Source organism: Haliotis cracherodii, unplaced genomic scaffold (assembly GCF_022045235.1).
Source record: "Haliotis cracherodii isolate W230 unplaced genomic scaffold, xgHalCrac1.p SCAF_31, whole genome shotgun sequence".
NCBI lineage: Eukaryota > Metazoa > Mollusca > Gastropoda > Lepetellida > Haliotidae > Haliotis > Haliotis cracherodii.
Window position 1 is genome coordinate 1,454,072 of NW_027266288.1, and position 20,929 is coordinate 1,475,000.

A 20,929-nucleotide genomic window follows, 5' to 3' on the forward strand; every position below is an offset into this window, starting at 1 on the left:
GAGGTACAAGCATGCCCCGTGTTTCACGGAGGTAAAAGCATGCCACGTGTTTCAAGGAGGTACAAGCATGCCCCGTGTTTCACGGAGGTACAAGTATGCCCCTTGTTTCAAGGAGGTACAAGTATGCCCCGTGTTTCACGGAGGTACAAGTATGACCCGTGTTTCACGGAGGTACAAGCATGCCCCGTGTTTCAAGGAGGTACAAGTATGCCCCGTGTTTCAAGGAGGTACAAGTATGCTCCGTGTTTCAAGGAGGTACAAGGATGCCCCGTGTTTCACGGAGGTACAAGCATGCCACGTGTTTAAAGGAGGTACAAGCATGCCCCGTGTTTCACGGAGGTACAAGTATGCCCCGTGTTTCACGAAGGTACAAGTATGCCCCGTGTTTCACGAAGGTACAAGTATGCCCCGTGTTTCACGGAGGTACAAGTATGCCCCGTGTTTCACGAAGGTACAAGTATGCCCCGTGTTTCACGAAGGTACAAGCATGCCCCGTGTTTCACGGAGGTACAAGTATGCCACGTGTTTAAAGGAGGTACAAGCATGCCCCGTGTTTCACGGAGGTACAAGTATGCCCCGTGTTTCACGAAGGTACAAGCATGCCACGTGTTTAAAGGAGGTACAAGCAGGCCACGTGTTTCACGGAGGTACAAGTATGCCCCGTGTTTCACGAAGGTACAAGTATGCCCCGTGTTTCACGGAGGTACAAGTATGCCCCGTGTTTCAAGGAGGTACAAGTATGCCCCGTGTTTCAAGGAGGTATAAGTATGACCCGTGTTTCACGGAGGTACAAGCATGCCCCGTGTTTCACGGAGGTACAAGCATGCCCAGTGTTTCACGGAGGTACAAGTATGCCCCGTGTTTCAAGGAGGTACAAGGATGCCCCGTGTTTCACGGAGGTACAAGCATGCCACGTGTTTAAAGGAGGTACAAGCATGCCCCGTGTTTCACGAAGGTACAAGTATGCCCCGTGTTTCACGAAGGTACAAGCATGCCCCGTGTTTCACGGAGGTACAAGCAGGCCACGTGTTTCACGGAGGTACAAGTATGCCCCGTGTTTCACGAAGGTACAAGTATGCCCCGTGTTTCACGGAGGTACAAGTATGCCCCGTGTTTCAAGGAGGTACAAGTATGCCCCGTGTTTCACGAAGGTACAAGTATGCCCCGTGTTTCACGGAGGTACAAGTATGCCCCGTGTTTCACGGAGGTACAAGTATGCCCCGTTTTTCACGAAGGTACAAGTATGCCCCGTGTTTCAAGGAGGTACAAGTATGCCCCGTGTTTCACGGAGGTATAAGCATGCCCTTTGTTTCATGGAGGTACACTTATGCCCCGTGTTTCACGGAGGTCAAGTATGCCCCATGTTTTTTTGTTATACGTTCTGTACTGCCGAAACATGGGGTCGTTTCTAGAGTGAGGCGACAATTCGTCGAAATAACCGGTAGAGATAACGAACGTCGAGAGAAAATTTGTTATTCGAATGTACATACTTTCCATGCGTTTCTCGATGACGTTGAGTCGCTGGTTTAGCTCCGTCTTCAACTCCTCCATTCGGAAGACCCTGCAAGGTCAAGGACATACCTGGTAAAACCAGTCACTCAGATTCACATCTCCATCTTCAGAAAGCACAATCAGACGGAAATGTTTTTATTTTTTCTATTTTTATTTGCATTGTTCCCAGAGTTGTAAAGAAAATCAGCATTTAGTCTTCGGGGTATTGGCGGAAGAAAGCTGATAGAATAATAATAAAAGGATGCAGACCCTTTTCTTGCTATCGATAAAAGAAACTTTTTAAAGATGTATACTTAGTCAGAAATGACTTTTATTTTTACCCTCCTCCAGCAAATAAGCTCTTTATATCTCATATCAACAATGAAATTTATCTTTTAAAGATTTATCTTTTTGAGACATGTTGGACATGATATGTTTGGATGGTTGCGTTGTTGTTTTACGCCGCATTCAGCAATATTCCAGCAATATGAAAGCGGGCTGTAAAAAATCGAGTCTGGACCAGACAATCCAGCGATTGATGTCATGAACATCGATCCACGCAATTGGGATCGATGACATGATTCAACCAAGTCAGCGAGCTTGACCACCCGGCCCCGTTAGTCGCCTCTTACGACAAGCATATTCGCCTTTTACGGCAAGCATGGGTTGGTGAAGACCTATTCTACCCCGGATCTTCACGGGTCGACAAAAATATTGGACAGCTCTAGCACAGTTACGATGTATCTCGCATAAATGATTAAACTTGGCAGACATAGGTACCTACCCAGAGACGTGGGGTTCTCCCGCGTCCCAAATCGATTTTTTATCACGTTTGTAATATTTTTTCTACATCTCATAAGAAAGAAAGACTTCTTCGCGTTTAAAATTTAGACAAACGCTTCTTAAAAGCAGTGAGTGTGTTTGGTTTTATGCCGCTTTTAGCAATATTCCAGCAATATCACTGCGGGGGACACCAGATATGGGCTTCACACATTGTACCCATGTCGGGAATCGAACCCGGGTCTTTGGCGTGACGAGTGAACGCTTTTACTACTCGGCTACCCGACCGCCCCTTAACTCTTTGGGGTTTGGAATCTAATTCTTAATTGATCAACCACTTCGAAAATATAAAGAATACAAAATACCCAATAGAACTATACTTTGGCGGGGGGTTAGAACTGTTTGTTTTTTAGGATATATGCAAAAGTGTTTCACAGATAGAATTTGGATCAAACGTTCAAAACGGGTTTCGAAGTTTGATTTTTTTAAAAACGTGTATATGCTCCTAAACAAATGGCCTAATTGTTGTGTTAGATTCGCATATGCAACGGTTGATGTATTGATGCAGTTAACTTAAAACTGGAAAAGCGGAAACCTTACACAACGAAAAGCTAGTTTTATCTATTGCCGACCTACTTCAGGTATAACCGACCATGGATAATGAGAAGAGCTATTCCCCAATGAGACCCCATTCACCACATGTCGCCCTCCATTTTCCTTACCCGCACGCACACACGCACGCACGCACGCACGCACGCACGCAGGCACGCACACACACACACAGAAGACCAAAAAAAAATACAATTAAAAAAAACAAAAAAAACAAAAACAACCAAATCCCCCCCCCCAAAAAAACCAAAACAAAACAAACAAAAAACAAACAAAAACATCAACACCAAACAATCGCACGCACGCACGCACACACACAAAAGACCAAAAAAAAAAAAAAAAAAAAAAAATATTACCCCCCCCCCCAAAAAAAAACACCAAACCCCCCACCCCCCATCCCAAAAAAACCAAACAATCACAATAAATGCAATGAATACACTGTGAGATAAGCAAGCCTGACACTCCACCATCGTAATGTCCATCATTAAACAGCTACTAGAAGAGCATAAGTCTAACAACACAACAGCGACTACATGAATAGCTGCTGTTGAGTTAAACCTATGCTCTTCCCGTCACGAGCAATCAATCATACGCTGATAGTGACCACGTCGAGAAGTACCCTATAAGGGTGTGTCGTGAGGTTGTAAACGAGTTTAATTAATCAGCATCAGGATACGGAAAGGAGAGGACAAAAGGAGTTTAATAGGCCTATTTGTGGACGCATCCACTGATGACAAGCAGTGGATGCAATTACTGTCTTGTAAAGCTACTTGGAATATGCAGTATTGTCCTCAAACCTCATCGATTCTTGCAGCTCATACTGATGACCTGACTTCTTCTGATAACAGGGGACCGACCATTCGATATTTGCTCTTTTTTTTTTCTTTCTTTCTTTTTTATTTATTTATTTATTTATTTATTTATTTATTTATTTATTTATTTATTTATTTATTTATTTATTTATTTATTTATTTATTTATTTATTTATTTATTTATCTATTTATTTATTTATTTGGGGGGGGGGGATTTGGTATTGAGACCACATATATTTTGCAGCTAATTACATCTATGAGCCAAATATTTATGTTTTAAAAATGTATTTTGTGGCAGACAATATCCTTTTTTTTAGCAAGCACAATTACTTTGTTCAAAAAATCTGGGAGACAATTTATGTATTGGGTTCAAATCTCATATATATATATATAAATCTCAGTTTCCTTGATATAAAGGACCGCCTCCGTGGTCTAGTGGTAGAGCGTCCGCCCGGAGAGCGGAAGGTCCGGGGTTCGATCATACCAAAAGACTTTGAAATATGGTTCTTGTTGTTACCCTGTCTGGCGCTCGGCATTAAGGGGCTAAAACAAGGACTGGTCGGCTCGGAGTCAGTATACTGTGTCTGAGTGGGGTATTCATGTTAAACTGCGGCTTGGTATCTCAGTGAGCTAGCGCTATAAATCGGCATCAGTCCGGACTAGTACAAGAAGACGTCGCTATATAAGTGCAATAATCTTCGACGCGACGTTAAACCCCATTTCACCTCACCTTGATATAAACGGGACAAGAATATATACACGACGGTGGTAGCGTTATCATGAGACAAGGCCAATACCATGTGCATTAAGGATCAACACGTCGCCTTTATATGTGCTCAGTTACGTCCCTTAGGCGTAACTGGATTCTGTGATCGTGGATCCAAATTCCAGATTCGCTCCCCTCACGGTTCCTGGGTTTGCAGCTCGTGGGTATTAACCGTGTACAATCTGAATAACTTTAAACACCCCCTGGATTAAGCTGTCGCGGTTATAGCAATTAACGTACTGTTCAGATCGGCGTTAAACGGAGATCAGTCGCTCATTCGAGTGAGTGAGTGAGTGAGTGAATATGGTTTTACGCCGCTTTTAGCAATATTCCAGCAATATCACGGCGGGGGACACCAGAAATGGCCTTCACACATTGTACCCATGTCGGGAATCGAACCGGGGTCTTCGGCGTGACGAGCGAACGCTTTAACCACTAGGCTACCCGACCGCCCCCGCATATTCGAGGCCCGTCATGTTAGGATGCCATCCATCATTAAAATCATATTTGTTAAAGACTATATTTCCTTGTCATACACTAGTACCACGACCGTTGGAGGATTGAAAGGGTTGGACGCATGTTGCCTAGCAATTGGTAAATATGGCTTTGTTACCAACAGTTACCGTTGGCAGTGATACGATACACACGATGTTGTTGACGGCACAGGCATGCAGTGATTGTAGGTCATGGCATCGTGACGAGGTGAGGCCCAAACGTTATATACTAATGAATGTTGCATGAATACGAAACAGATGGGTGTATTTTGTCAAACAGAAAAATAATTCCAACGTTCGTAGCGTACATGCGAGGCATGGTGTTCGCTCATGGCACTATAGTACAAGATATTCACTGGGTGATTTATTTTATTAGGTACAATAATATTAATGCTCAAAAGATGTTGGAAATTATCATTTTGGCCTGACGTTTTACACACAAACATCTTTCACTTGGTGTCCTAAAATGTATATGTCGTGGGTATCCAAATCGTTGTTTGGTTCCTATCAGAAAAATAAATGCTTATCTTGAAACAATGGCAGAAAAAGTCTTTGTCTGTAATAACATACACCCTCCTCTCACCCCTATTAAAAAATGAATTTAAAAAGTTGTTATATGAAACTGAGGGGCAAAAAGAACAGAGGATGACATTTACCTGTTGAGTTGCTCCGCCACCGTGGCTAGAACCGTCTGGAACAGTTCTGTTTCACCTGAGAACGAAATATGAAACATCAGTGAGTGAGTAAGTTTGGTTTAACGCCGCTTGTCAATGATATATATGTATTCAGCTTAATGTGGGAGGAAAGCCCAGCATGACGCAGGTCTACAATAATTCAAGATAACACGGGGATCATTGGGTACCTCCAGATAATACAGGGATCACTGGGTAGCTCCAGATAATACAGGGATCACTGGGTAACTCCAGATAATACGGGGATCACTGGGTACCTGAGGATAATACGAGGATCACTAGATACCTCCAGATAATACGGGGATCACTGGGTAGCTCCAGATAATACGAGGATCACTAGATACCTCCAGATAATACGGGGATCACTGGGTACCTGAAGATAATACGAGGATCACTAGATACCTCCAGATAATACGGGGATGACTGGGTAACTCCAGATAATACGGGGATCACTAGATACCTCAAGATAATACGGGGACCACTGGGTAACTCCATATGATACAGGGATCACTGGGTACCTCCAGATAATACGGGGATCACTGGGTACCTCCAGATAATACTGAGACCACTGGGTAACTTCAAATAATACGGAGATTACTGGGTAACTCCAGATAATACGAGGATCACTAGATACCTCCAGATAATACTGAGACCACTGGGTAACTCCAGATAATACGGAGACCACTGGGTAACTCCAGATAATACTGAGACCACTGGGTAACTCCAGATAATACGGAGACCACTGGGTAACACCAGATAATACTGAGACCACTGGGTAACTCCAGATAATACTGAGACCACTGGGTAACTCCAGATAATACTGAGACCACTGGGTAACTCCAGATAATACGGAGGCCACTGGGTAACACCAGATGATACTGAGACCACTGGGTAACTCCAGATAATACGGAGACCACTGGGTAACTCCAAATAATACGGAGACCACTGGGTAACTCCAGATAATACTGAGACCACTGGGTAACTCCAGATAATACGGAGACCACTGGGTAACACCAGATAATACCCACGAGCACGGGTACGGTGCTGACAAACCTAGAAACACAATCGGGGCGAACCGGGATTCGAACCCACAATCATAGGTTTCTGTCGTGCCCAAGGGACGCAACTCTGCACAGCGAATCGCGGCACCTTAGACGATGGGCCACCCGTTCCCCCCCCCCCCCCCCCCCACACACACACACACAAACACACACACCACCAAGAATATCAAATGGTCCGTGCGTAAGAAGGGTATTCAGCTGTAATACCAACCATTCTGTTGAACCTGCGGCTCCTTGATCGTAACTTTGTACGGGCTCCTGAAAATATAAAACAAAAATATTCAACATCAACATATTGGCTATATAACGAGTGGGTTAGGGCGTGTGGTTTTATTTGGCTTTAAGAACTTTTCCAGCAATATCACGGCAGGGGACACCAGATATCTGCTTCACGCATTTTACCCATAAGGGGAATCGAACCCGGGCCGTCGGCGTGACGAGCGAACACGTGACCACTAGGCTACCCGCGGCTACATATTGTTTGATCAATCTTTAAACCATGGCTCCTTTGTCTTTTACCGTGGCCTAACTAACCAATTGTTAGTTAAAAACCACTTGGCAATGACGGAACTTCTTTTTTCCTCTATCAGTTGTCTTGGTGATAGAGGGGCGGTCGGGTCCCCCGCCTTGATATTGCTGGAATATTGCTAAAAGCGGCGTAAAACCATACTCACTCACTCACATGATGATAGAACAATTTCATGCAAAACGTTTGTCGCCAGCGGGATTCGAAGGCAAACGAATGTAGTCTTTAATACGTACAATTGCTTATCCCTTTATCAAGTGCGAAATGTGTTTTATGCAATTTTTATACAGTATGTTACTCTATGCATTTTAGTATCAGTACAGTACTTGTGATTTTGTAGCTTTTCGTTCAACGAAACGAACAGATTGAAAAGAAATTACTATTATGTTGATCAGGGCTATATTTGCTCATAATAGGCCCATCAACGTGGGCAAGTAATATTTAACTGATTGATAAATGTGCTCGAGTTGGTCCAAAATGAATGGTATACTTGCCCCGGGACATGCATTTCATAACCCGAATCGGCAAAGTGCGAGGTGCACGTGCGAAAGGCTCGGGGAACACATTTCACGTGCTTCACGCAGACCCGACTCAAACAGTGTTATCACAGTTGAGCAGAGAGTTCCTGAATATCTTTCAAAATACCTTTAATGAAACAATGTTTTTGAAGCCTTTTAGGCGCCATAAATGTTGGACATGGTTTAAGTATGTCAGACTACTCGGACCCCAGTGTCCAATCGTTGAAATGGTTGATTAAACCACTCGGCGCGTCTCGTGATTTAATTAAATTAACCATTTCAACGATACGACACTGGGTCCTCGTGGTCTCTCGCCTTTACTTAAAGTCTGACCTTGCCATACCGGTCTTATATATTCAACATTGTCAACATAATCGTATACACGATGCTCATGATGTCAATCACTGGATTGTCTGGTCCGGACTTGATTATTTACAGACTGCGTCACGCAGCTGGAATATTGCACAGTGTGGCGTTAAATAATAAACAACAAACAACAAACTAACTTCATGTATACCGGAAAACAATTAAACGATAACAGAATATGTCTGGTATATTATCTCCGTATATATTTAATTATAGGACACTCGAAACGATTTTATAAGAATATGATAGCACAGCTTGTTTTAGACATTTGCTGAATAGAGATTCGGAGAGACAAAACTTATATCTAGTTAAATGATACTGTTGCAATCATTTAATAATCTGAGAGGTTTGTAAATGAGTGAGTGAGTATGGTTTTACGCCGCTTTTAGCAATATTCCAGCAATATCATGGCGGGGGACACCAGAAATGGGCTTCACACATTGTACCGATGTCGGAACTCGAACCCGGGTGTTCGGCGTGACGAGCGAACGCTTTAACCACTGGGCTACCCGACCGCCCCTTAGAGGTTTGTGAGTGAGCAGTGAGTGAGTGAGTGAGTGAGTTGGGTTTAACGCCGCTTTTAACAGTATTCCAGTTATATCACAACGTGTCAGCTCAATGTGGGAGAAAAGACCGAAGTGATGCAGGTCTTCGGTGAAACCCACGAGCACGGGTATGGTGCTGACAAACCTAGAAACATAATCGGGGCGAATCGGGATTCGAACCCACAATCATAGGTTTCTGTCGTGACCAAGGGACGCAACTCTGCACAGCGAATCGTGGCACCTTAGACGACTGGGCCACCCGTTCCCCCCTAATAACCGAGTTTAGTTTTTATGTAGAAAAATAATTAAAGAACCATTTTCGAAAAATATTAATCGTTTCAATGAAGACGAGGGGAAGAAACACACATGAACAATAACATGTTTGAAATGTTGTAAATTTGTGCCGAAAATTTACAGATTTAAAAAAAAGTTGTCTTATATACCTATCAGCAGTTTATTAATTTTTGAAAGTTTTAAATCAAAATTATATTTTAAAAAATAAAACCCTGTAGAAGTATCATCGTGTGCTGACTAGTCGCAAGTACGGTTTAGTTCTTGTATATAAACTGAACCGCATAAAATATCTATCCATGGTGACGTTTCTTTTGCGGTTCAGTATAATTTCGCTAACTTAAGATATTTTCAAATGACAATGAAACATGATAAAACCAACAGATCTTTTGCCCTCATTTCATTATAGTCATTGCCGCAAAGAAAATCACAACCCACGGTGAAAAAGAAAGGGGGACTACGTCAAACAAGACCACCTCCGTGGTCCGGTGGTAGAGCGTCCGCCAGGAGAGCGGAAGTTCGGGTTCGATCTCCGGCTGCGTCATGCCAAAAGGCGTTAAAAGATGGTACTTGTTGTTACCCTGTCTGGCGCTCGGCATTAAGGGGCTAAATCAAGGACTGATCGGCTCGGAGTCAGTATACTAAGTCTGAGTGGGGTATTCATGTTAAACTGCGCCATGGTATCTCAGTTGACTAGCACTATTAGCATCAGTCCGGACTAGTACAAGCATGCACGTCGCTATATAAGTGCAATAATCTTGGAAGCGATGTTAGATTTAGTCTGCTTAACGATGTTTATATTTGTTATTTATTGGAATCGCATGCAGACAATGGCGACACAAACTGGCCTCATTAAACAGGTAAACGTTTAACAGGAGGAATGTGATAGAAAGATTGATATTAAACGTTAATATGACTGAAGAGATAGGATAAATAGTTGGTTAAACTTCAAGAAAAGGGCGAATCGGGAAGATTTACCATAATGTAGTTAATGTTGCTTTGATTACGCGATGTAAGTACCCGCAATCAGGCCCAACCCGTGCAGACCGACCTGTCACAATCTGGCGAATATTGACGCCATCAGCAGACGGTGAGCGGCGTAATGCGAGCGTCTGACCTGACGTGGGAGCGGCAGTGTTGGGAAAGGCGTAATTTTAGCCTATGGCAATGGTTAACATTTGGAGGCCTTCCAGCTCGTCGGCAAGAAGGGCTTTGCCAGGCCCGTAGAGGCAGAAGGCAATCACCCACAGCCCCCCCACACATTTTCACACCGGAATTATTTTTATGAAGAAATTTTCATAAGGAGAAATACATACACACAGAGTATTTGCTGCAAAATTTGGAATGAATTTACTTTTATATAATAATATGCTCTTTAGCTTTGACTTTACTCTTGTTGCCCGTGAAGATTCTGAATCAGTGTTATTGATGGGACAATATTTACATTAGCCCTGACCCGTGAAGATTCCGGGGTATAATAGGTCTTCGGCAACCCATGCTTGCCGTAAAAGGCGACTATGCTTGCCGTAAAAGGCGACTATGCTTGTCGTAAAATGCGACTAACGGGATCAGGTGGTCAGGCTCACTGACTTGGTTGATGCATATCATCGTATCTAAATTGCGTGGATTGATGCTCATGATATTAATCACTGGATTGTCTGGTCCAGACTCGATCATTTACAGACTGCCGTCATATAGCTGGAATATTGCTGAGTGTGGCGTAAAACAACAAACAAACAAACAAACAAACAAGCAAAACTAATGTGATTGACAAGATTGAGGAAAAAACATGGCAAATATGAGGACCTCACTTTCGAAATGTCACGCTTACATCCCAAGTACCAAGTTGTCCGACTCCCCATTGTTCTCGGTGCCTTAGGTTTGGTACCTCCCAATCTGTTGACTGACATTGGGAGAGTACTCGGGTTTGCTACCAGGAATACAGCCCTTCTGACAATCTGGGTAATGCAGAAAGCTGGAGTGTTGGTTAGTCTTCACATTCTCCGAAAAGTTCTGGGAGGGTTTGACTAGACAGCGCTTCCTGGGAGAAGTCCCATTCGTTGTCTGGGCTGCGTGTAGAGGGGGCAAGGGCTCTGAGCTGATGATCAGCCTAACCAGCCTGACTGTGCCAGGATCCCCCAAACCCTCTTTGCTGCATTTTTTATTTTAATTTATAAAAAAAGGACAAGATCAGGTTTGTTGGCATGGATACGTCTGAGGTTGAATATGGGCCTATTCCAAAGAATTTTGCATTTATCATTTTCCATGACGCCCTCTACATATTCCGGGTCGTACCATGGGTGGACCTCTGTGTCAAAACCACAAGCATGGCGAAGGCGGTAATAAAATGATCGAGCTACACCATCATGTCGCTTAAGATACTGTGTTTGGGCCAAAGCTGAGCATCCTCTGACAATGTGTTGGTCATATTACATTCCTTACATAATCTGCATTTCATATTTGCAATTTGATGCAAAATTAAAGATTGACGGTTTTGAATGGGAAGTGACTGGTCCTGAGCAGCAAACAGAAAGCCTCCTGTTTCACTTTTCAGGCCAGACGACTTAATCCAAGCAAAAGACTCTGCAGGGTTGCTTAACTTCTCAACACACTGCACATAAATTCGATGCAGTGGCCGATCAGATAGCCTCTCCTTTAAAAACTGGGCCGACTTATATTAATATTAATATATTATTATTATTATTATTATTATTATTATTATTATTATTATTTTATTTACGTTCGGTCAATACTCACGTTGCTGTATTGGACGGCATAGCTGACGACACTGAAATGTGGGCTCCATTTATGTCTTTGATGGTGATTGTAGCGTTGCTGAAAAAGACATTAATCATCATTAGATAGGATGTTGACAACTCTTGAACAAGACAACGAGGTTTTGAAGTCAAATCACACATTTCTTCTCAGATTTGTATTCGACGACGTTAATAAAATCGACGAAGCAATTTCAATAACAATGAGAAAAGAGCCCATTGTACGATTCCGTCTATATCACGAGCATGTGGGATCCGTCACAAACACATACAAAGGCAAGGCAATTGTTCGTCTGAATAACGACGGGACCATGTGCAATTCCTAACTATTGTCCCTGATGTGTTAAATTTGGAAATGTCCTCCGCATGCCCGCCATAAAACTTTTTCAAAAAATTACTTAGGCCTTGAATGTTGTAACCCTCATCAAACAACACTGTTGTTGTTGTTTGTTGTTGTGAAATGTACACATCAAAGACTGGAGCTGCGGCATCAAGGTGGGGTGAAATTGGGTTTTAACGTCGCGTCCAAGATTATTGCACTTATATAGCGTGTGTGTGAATGTGGCTGCATGTACTTGTCCAGAATGATGCCTATTTATAGTGCTAGCTCACTGAGATGCCATGCCGCAGTTTAACATGAATATCCCACTCAGACACAGTATCCTGACTCCGAGCCGTCCAGTCCTTGTTTTAGCCCCTTCATGCCGAGCGCCAGACAGAGTAACAACAAGTACCATCTTTTAAAGTCTTTTGGTATGACGCGGCCGGGGATCGAACCCAGGACCTTCCGCTCTCCGGGCGGACACTCTACCACTAGACCACGGAGGCGGCCTCGGCATCAAGGGAAGGTTGAAGTTATAATATACACAAGACCAAGGAGATGGCCCCTTGAATGTTGTTACCCTGGTCAAACATCTTCCGATCGTGAGTTGTATGACGCTCTTTGAAATCTTCACGGAAAGAGTGGGACCCGTGAAGATCCGGGGTAGAATAGGTCTTCCGCAACCCATGCTTGCCGTAAAAGGGGACTATGCTTGTAAAAGGCGACTAAGGGGATCGGGTGGTCGAGCCCCCATGATTTGGTGAATGTATGTTATCGTATTCCAGTTGCGTGGATCGATGCTCATGATGTCAATCACTAGATTGTCTTGTCCAGACTCGATTATTTACAGACCGCCGTCATATAGCTGGAATATTGCCGAGAGCGGCTTTAAACAACAAACAAACAAACAAACAAACAAAAAGCATGCTAGATTGTTCCTCAAAAGTGAAATGTAGAAACAAGTAGCTGGAGCTGGTGAAATATTGCTTGGAGGTCAGGTGGGTCAGGGGTTCAGGGGTTCAGGGGGTCAGGGGGTCAGGGGATCAGGGGGTCAGGGGGTCAGGGGGTCAAATAATAATGATCAAATAATATTTTGCACATTAATAATTCTCTTACCCTGATACAGAAGCCCATTAGGGCCACAAAAGTATTATTTCTATTTTGAAAATTCAAGTTCTTATCCAACAACAATGTCAGCTCAGGGTAGAAAGCGATGCCTCAGGAAGATCATTTGCAAAATTCAGTTTATCTGAACTGAATCACATGAATTCTAATGCAAGTACAAGATAATCTTCAACTTAATTCCTAAGATTTTCAAGATATTTTAAAACCAAAAAAAATTTCAGCAAATTGAATTTCCAACTTAATTTCTTGTATTTTCAAGATATTATCTTGAATTTTCAACTTAGTATCTTGATTTTTCCACGCAACTGAATTTTCGAGACACCAACAAAACAAAAATGGCATGGCCATAATGGGCTTCCGTAGGTAATTACCGCTGGAAGCTGCTGCTATTCCCGCCTGTTTTGAGGCAAGAACGCTGATAACTCCCTTTGTCATCACCTTGGCTGTTTTCCGCTACTTAATTGAACAGGCCATTGTTGTCAGTTAGAATTAGGATACTGTTTGACTGCTACAATATGTTCATTTAACTGTTCTCGGGTGGCGGGCTCGTTTCGCAGACATTTCGATTTGATGAGTTTTAACGGTAGGGCTTCGAGAACGACTGACGAAGCCAGTCAACTGGGAGTCTGCTTGAGGTACATATGTTTACTGACCTCAGATGCACAGTGCGTACTGTTATAATGTCGAGGGCAGAGTTGCGCCCCTTAGACGTGCCAGGATGTGCTGGTTTTGGCTCACAAACCTCGAAAAGCAGATTATTCCGTTCGGTGTTTAACACCGCAATCAGCAAAATGTCAGCTACATATGACGGCGGTCTGTCAGTAATCGAGACTGGACCAGACAACCCAGTGATTGACATCATGAGCATCGATTACGCCATGCATCAACCAAGTTACCGAGCTTGACCGAAACGCAGATGATACAGGTAATAAACGTTTAACACCTTGGTGACAGACACAATAGTGAGTAAGTATGGTTTTACACCGCTTTTAGCAGTATTCCAATACTTTTAAGAAATGGACTTCACACATTGTACACATACGGGGAATCGAACCCAGGTCTTCGGGGACGAAGGACAACGAGGACCACGAGGACTCCCCACCACCCGACAGACAGATCTGATAATCGAAATAGTTAATGGATCCTGCAACGGAAAAGGGACGCAACTCTGCCTTTGAAAACCGGCTAGTTCATGGCTTCATCCAACACAGTCTGAAGTACTGTTTCTTTCATATGCGGCCTATGTTCCGTTGAGATCCCAGTGCCCCAATGTACGATGCGATGAAATTATTGTTATGTGATTATCAAAATTCCTGACAGTTCCTGTAGACTTAAAACAAAATTACCTTAAGACCTACGTCACAACGAGCTTGCCTCCGACATCAAGCTGACACAGAGTGATGTAGTAAATGGGAGGCGATGTGAAATGGGGTTTAACGTCGCGTCAAAGATTATTGCATTTATATAGCGACGTGCATGCACGTGTGTGTGTGGCTGCTTGTACTCGTCCGGGCTAATGCCGATTTAAAGTGCTAGCTCACTGAGATACCATGCCGCAGTTTAACATGAATACCCTACTCAGACACAGTATACTGACTCCGAGCCCACCAGTCCTTGTGTAGCACCTTAATGTCGAGCACCAGGCGGGGTAACAACAAGTACCATATTTCAACGTCTTTTGGCATGACGCGACCGGGGATCGAACCCGACCTTCGATTGAGTGAGGTTGTGAGTGATTCCCGTTTAACGCCGCTTTTATCAATATTTCAGTTAGATCACGGCGTGTCAGCTTAATGTGGGTAGAAAACCCGAAGTGATGCCGGTCCTAGACCTCTACCACGGTATGGTACCAGCAAACCTAGACACATTGTGAGTTGCAACCAGAACTCGAACCCGCGACCATAGATTCCTGGCATTACAAGTCAAGGTCACCCTTCCCCTATGTCGTAGCATAAGTGAAATACGGTGTAAAGCAGCGTTAACCCCCAACTCACTCACTCACTCATCACAGAGCGCTCACCCTCAGCTCACCACTCACCATTGTGAATGGAGTCAACTACTCGGACACAAAATACGTAATCACTCCGTGGTCTAGAGGTACAGCGTCCGCCCGGAGAGCGGAAGGTCCGGGGTTCGATCCCCGGCCGCGTCATACCAAAAGACTTTAAAAGATGGTACTTGTTGTAACCCTGTCTGGCGCTCGGCATGAAAGGGGCTAAAACAAGGACTGGTCGGCTCGGAGTCAGTATACTGTGTCTGAGTGGGGTATTCATGTTAAACTGCTGCATGGTATCTCAGTGAGCTAGCTCTATAAATCGGCATCAGTCCGGACAAGTACAAGCAGCTGCACACACACGTGCAGGCACGTCGCTATATAAGTGCAATAATCTTGGACGCGACGTTAAACCCCATTTCTCCTCACCTCACCTCACGTAATCACTCTGGTCTCAGCTTGTGTCAGAGAGCCAACGTCTGGCGTTAATGTGGAACACGGCACAACTAGTCATATTTCCTGCCTGCTATTGCTGTTACCCCAAACTACCCACAGAGAGCCGGCTCACCGACAAATATGCTGTGCTAATGGTCACGACAGACCCCAGGGGGACCCCCCGGGTTACCCCGAGGCGAGCCAGTTTTCTAATTGGTCGACCCTCCTTCCGCTGTGGAGGGGGATTATGACGTCAACGAGAACATCACATGACGGAAACGAACGATAATCTAATTTCGACTTACTTAAGTGGAATACAGAATACGTTGAAACCAAGCTGGGAATAGCTTGAAATGATTAAAAGTAAATGACGAGTTTTTTTTCTGCCTTGCCTTCTCGCGTGCTGTTTCTTTCAATTTGTGTTTCAATGGCGAAAGGCGTCGCAATTCACCGCAATTAGATCCGTTGGACGTGGGTTCGTATCCCCCAGATCCACCGCAATTCGCTGTGCAGAGTTGCGTCCCTTAGGTCTGCCAAAAATCATCGTGTGTTCGAATCCTGATTCGCTATGAGTATTGTCCACGTATTGGGCTTGCCGCGTTGACACACCGTGAAGGATTGGACCGTTAAAATCAACTCACGTACGCACGCACTCATGAAGGAACGGGATTATTATTCAAAGCATCGTAAAAATAAAGTCACGCACGCATGCACGCATGCATGCACGCACGCACTCGGTCAGGTGTACTCGTGAAGGAACGGAATTATTATCCAAAGCACCGTTAAAATCAACTCACGCACGCATGCACGCACACACGCACTAGTGAAGGAACGGAGTTATTATTCAAAGCACCGTTAAAATAAATTCACGCACGCACGTACGCACACACACACGCACTCGGTCACCGTCACCTTCAGCGTACAGTACGAACTCTCATTTGCTGAATCACCTCGTTCCCAATATAATCGCGATCGGTATCTTCACATTAAGCCATTCTGTCGAAATAGATTGCGAATAAATGAGAAAAGATCATATGGCCTCGGGGTTAGATAGTGATTGTTATCTTGAAATAATAATAATAATAATAATAATAATAATAATAACAACAACAACAACAACAACAACAACAACAACAACAACAACAACAACAACAACAACAACAACAATAATAATAATAATAATCATCATCATCATCATCACAATAATGATTTATGCATTTGTATAGCGCAACATTCACTGTGCATAAGTGCTCTGTGCGCTACAATGAGACCTATAGTCGGTGGGGGTGTTTTTTGAACAGGTGGGTGTCCTGAATATAACAGTGTGGTTCCTAAATTGCGCTGGTCTATTCTCTTCATAGAAGACAATTACATGTATGGAAGCAGTGACCGACAATAAAAAGTCTTTCTTCAACAAACATCTCAGCTGCCCCTCCAGACGATTACAAATACACACTTAGACACAAACACATACATACACACACACGTACAAACACACACAGATACATACTCACACAGACACAAACACATACATACACACACGTACAAACGCACACACACAAACACACACACATATACATAAGCTCACACAAACACACACATGCATACATTGAGAGAGAGAGAGAGAGAGAAAGAGAGAGAGAGAAAGAGAGAGAGAGACATACACAGACACGTAGTGAGAAATAGAGCGACAGAGAGAGCAAGGGAGAGAAACAGAAATGGGGAGAGAGAGAGAGAGAGAGAGAGAGAGACAGAAAGAGAGAGAGACAGAGAGAGACAGAGAGAGACAGAGAGAGAGACATACACAGACACGTAGTGAGAAATAGAGCGACAGAGAGAGGAAGGGAGAGAAACAGAAATGGAGAGAGAGAGAGACAGAGAGAGAGAGCGACAGAGAGAGAGAGCGACAGAGAGAGAGAGAGAGAGAGAGAAACAGAGCGACAGAGAGAGCAAGGGAAAGAAACAGAAACACGTGTATGTAAACCCAAGTTCCATCTATTTCGCACTACCTCACAACACATTACCAACAAGTTGTGTATCTGTCGGGGAGACAGATGTATTCAAACTCGAGATCTTTATGCTTAACCGTACGCTCACATTCACCCCCACAGGTCTTAAATAGATGTGAAGACACATTCAGATCGCACTGGTGACTCAAGCGGAATAAGCCGATGAAATCCGAGTGGACAAGTTGCGAGTTGAGTTCGATAAAGAGCTGTGACTAGTCTGTTATCACATATGCTACAACGCACACGTGCCTTCTAAATCGACCATGAGGAACAGTCGCGCTGTCATGTCGGATAATGCCAAAATCTCGTTATCTTCGAGAGTTCCGTATTAAACGTGTCTGGACGGGATCTAATGCGACTTCTGAGTAGCCATATTACCTCGCCCGCTTCACGAGCGTGTTTACTGTTAGTCCTCGTCGGTGATGATGACATTTTACTTTCGTCGACGGTGTTCAGCAAACAACAACAACAACAACAACAACAACAACAACAACAGCGGTTATGCTATCACCTCCCCAACAGTGTTAAGAATTAAATGTGTTTCAGTGAGTGAGTGTGATCTTACGCCGCTTTCATCGGAGGTAGAGATGGTGACCCCCCCCCCCAAAAAAAAAAAAAAATTAAACCAAAAAAAAACAAAAAAAACCCCGAAAAACAAAACCCAAACAATTACTTAAAAATTGATTTCTTCATTATTATTACTTACTTACTTACCACCACTTGAGACAATCATTGATAGACAGCTATCATCAGGTTAAATTTGAATTAATTCTTTAATTTTTTTTTTTATATCATGTTGTTTCAGTTAATACATTTTTTTTATAAAACGTATGCAGTTGTATGCAGCTATAACAAATGATGTATTCGCTCCGAAATATTGGTGTTTTATCTCCATGTTCTGTAAAGATGATGATTCCCGTGAAGATCCGGAATAGAACAGGTGAGTGAGTGAGTGAGTATGCTTTACGCCGCTTTTAGCAATATTCCAGCAATATCACGGCGGGGGACACCAGAAATGGGCTTCACACATTGCACCCATGTTAGGAATCAAACCCGGGCCTTCGGCGTGACGAGCGAACGCTTTAACCACCAGGCTATCCCATCGCTCTAAATGTATTTCAGACATGAGTGAGTGAGGTAATGGTGTTTTACACACAAAAAAATATCCCAGACAAACCAAGCCGGCATTGGAGTGTATGCTAAAACAACACATTATTAGATGTTGATCTCCTGTCTTCATAACTGTAACGAGTTATCAACTGTACGTGGGCCTGGGGCCTTGCTGCCGAAATAGAATACTGATGACATGTATAGGTTGCTGCGGACAGAGTCTAACCCGGACACCCACTGGGCATTAATGGAGGTAGTAAAAGCAGTAGTAGTAGTAGTAGTGGTGGTAGTAGTAGTAGTAGTAGCAGTAGTAGCAGTAGCAGTAATAGTAGTAGTAATGGTAGTAGTTGTAGTAGTGGTATCAGTAGTAGTAGCAGTAACAGCACTAATAGTGGTAGTAGTAGTAGTAGTAGTAGTGGTAGTAGTAACAGCAGTAGTAGTAGTAGTAGCAGTAGTAACAACAGTAGTAGTTGTAGTAGTGGTAGTAGTAACAGCACTAATAGTGGTAGTAGTGGTAGTAGTAGTAGTAGTAGTAGTAGTAGTGGTAGTAGTATTAGTGGTAGTAGTAGCAGTAGTAGTAGTGGTAGTAGTAGTAGAAGTAGTAGCAGAAGTAGTAATCGTAGTAGTAGAATTAGGACAAGTAGTAGTAATAGTAGTAGGAATAGTAGTAGTAGCAGAAGAAGTAATAGCAGCAGTAGTAATAGTAGTTGTAGAATTATTAGAAGTAGTAGTAGTAGCAATAGTAGTTGTAGCATTAGTAGTAGTAGTAGTAGTAGTAGTAGTAGTAGTAGTAACAGTAATAGTAATGGTAGTTGTAGTAGTACTAGTAGTGGTAGCAATAGTAGTAGCATTGGTAGAAGTAGTAGTAGTAGCAGTAGTTGTAGTAGTAGTAGTAGTAGAAGTAATAGTTGTTATAGTAGTAGTAGTAGTAGTAGTAGTAGTAGTAGTAGTAGTAGTGGTTGTTGTGGTAGTAGTAGTGGTGGTAGTGGTGGTGGTAGTGGTAGTTGTTGTTGTGGTAGTAGTAGTAGTGGTGTTAGTGGTAGTGGTTGTTGTAGTAGTAGTAGTGATGGTGGTGGTGGAAGTGGTGGTGGTGGTGGTAGTAGTAGTAGTGGTGGTGGTGGTGGTGGTCGTGGAAGTGGTGGTGGTGGTGGTTGTTGTTGTAGTAGTAGTAGTGGTGTTAGTGGTAGTGGTAGGTGGTGTAACAGTTAAAAGGTAGTATCATCAACAGCAGCACTTAGATTTGTTTGTTTGTTGTTTAACGCCACACTCAGCAATATTCCAGCTGTATGACGGCGGTCTGCAAATAATCGAGTCTGGACCAGACAATCCTCGAACCTCGATCTACAATTGGTATAAGATGACATGCATCAACCAAGTCAGCGAGTCTGACCACCCGATCCTGTTAGTCGCCTTTTACGAACAACACGAGTGAAAGCAAGCTGAACAATCTGCACACATCACTTCAGTTCTCCAGCACACAGCATCTCCAGTAGAAGTCCCCTTTGTCCAGGTTTCGGGGGGTGCCCCCCTTAAAATCTCCGTCACAGCAGAGAGTCTTGTTTGGAACATCCCACGGGCTTATTTGAGGAAACGCTGTCAGCGCGGTTATCAGTGTGACAGAAGAAACATTTAAATCACACAAATGATTTAATTAAGAAATTGATGGGTAAGAAAAACGTATTGTATGAATACCGGTGTTAGTATGGGTAAAAAGATACATCGATTTAGTTTGAATGTATCGTTTTTTTTATCCTAACCGCTTATTCACTCCTAATTAATACCTGAAGCTGAAAAAAACCGTGTCAATGACGAAGGCACTACGTGCCAGAACTCAAATGATGGCAATTTACAACGATAACGTGTAGCGACTTTAACCTCTTATGATCTAATCACTTCTGAAAATGTTGGGCGGTTTGTCGCCCACACAGTTTACTGAAGCAATGTACCGAAAAGAAGTTGATATTTTCGAACTATAAAAAAGGTGATGTTCACGTTTGGAGATTGTAAATCTAGCGATTTTCTTCTTCTTCTACTACTACTACTACTACTACTACTACTACTACTACTACTACTACTACTACTTTTTGTCTGGTCCAGTCGTTTGAGGCTCCGCGATTCGCTGTGCAGAGTTGCGTCCCATGGGCACGCCAGAAACCTATGATTGTGGGGTCGAATCCCGGTTCGCCCCGATTATATTTCTAGGTTTGTCA

The 20,929-nt window shown here is 43.3% G+C and overlaps 1 protein-coding gene across 5 annotated transcripts in view; it reads right to left on the minus strand.

Annotated features, from left to right (window-relative positions):
* The window catches only part of LOC139477120 (high affinity cGMP-specific 3',5'-cyclic phosphodiesterase 9A-like), a 108,985-nt gene that overhangs the window by 37,325 nt on the left and 50,731 nt on the right, over positions 1-20,929 (minus strand). For all 5 annotated transcript variants that reach the window (XM_071259670.1, XM_071259671.1, XM_071259672.1 and 2 more), the window contains exons 3-6: positions 11,709-11,786; positions 6,917-6,963; positions 5,609-5,663; positions 1,491-1,561 (exon numbers count right to left, since the gene is read on the minus strand). In XM_071259670.1, the coding sequence (XP_071115771.1) occupies positions 1,491-1,561; positions 5,609-5,663; positions 6,917-6,963; positions 11,709-11,786 (251 nt within the window). The remainder of the gene's footprint in view (positions 1-1,490; positions 1,562-5,608; positions 5,664-6,916; positions 6,964-11,708; positions 11,787-20,929) is intronic.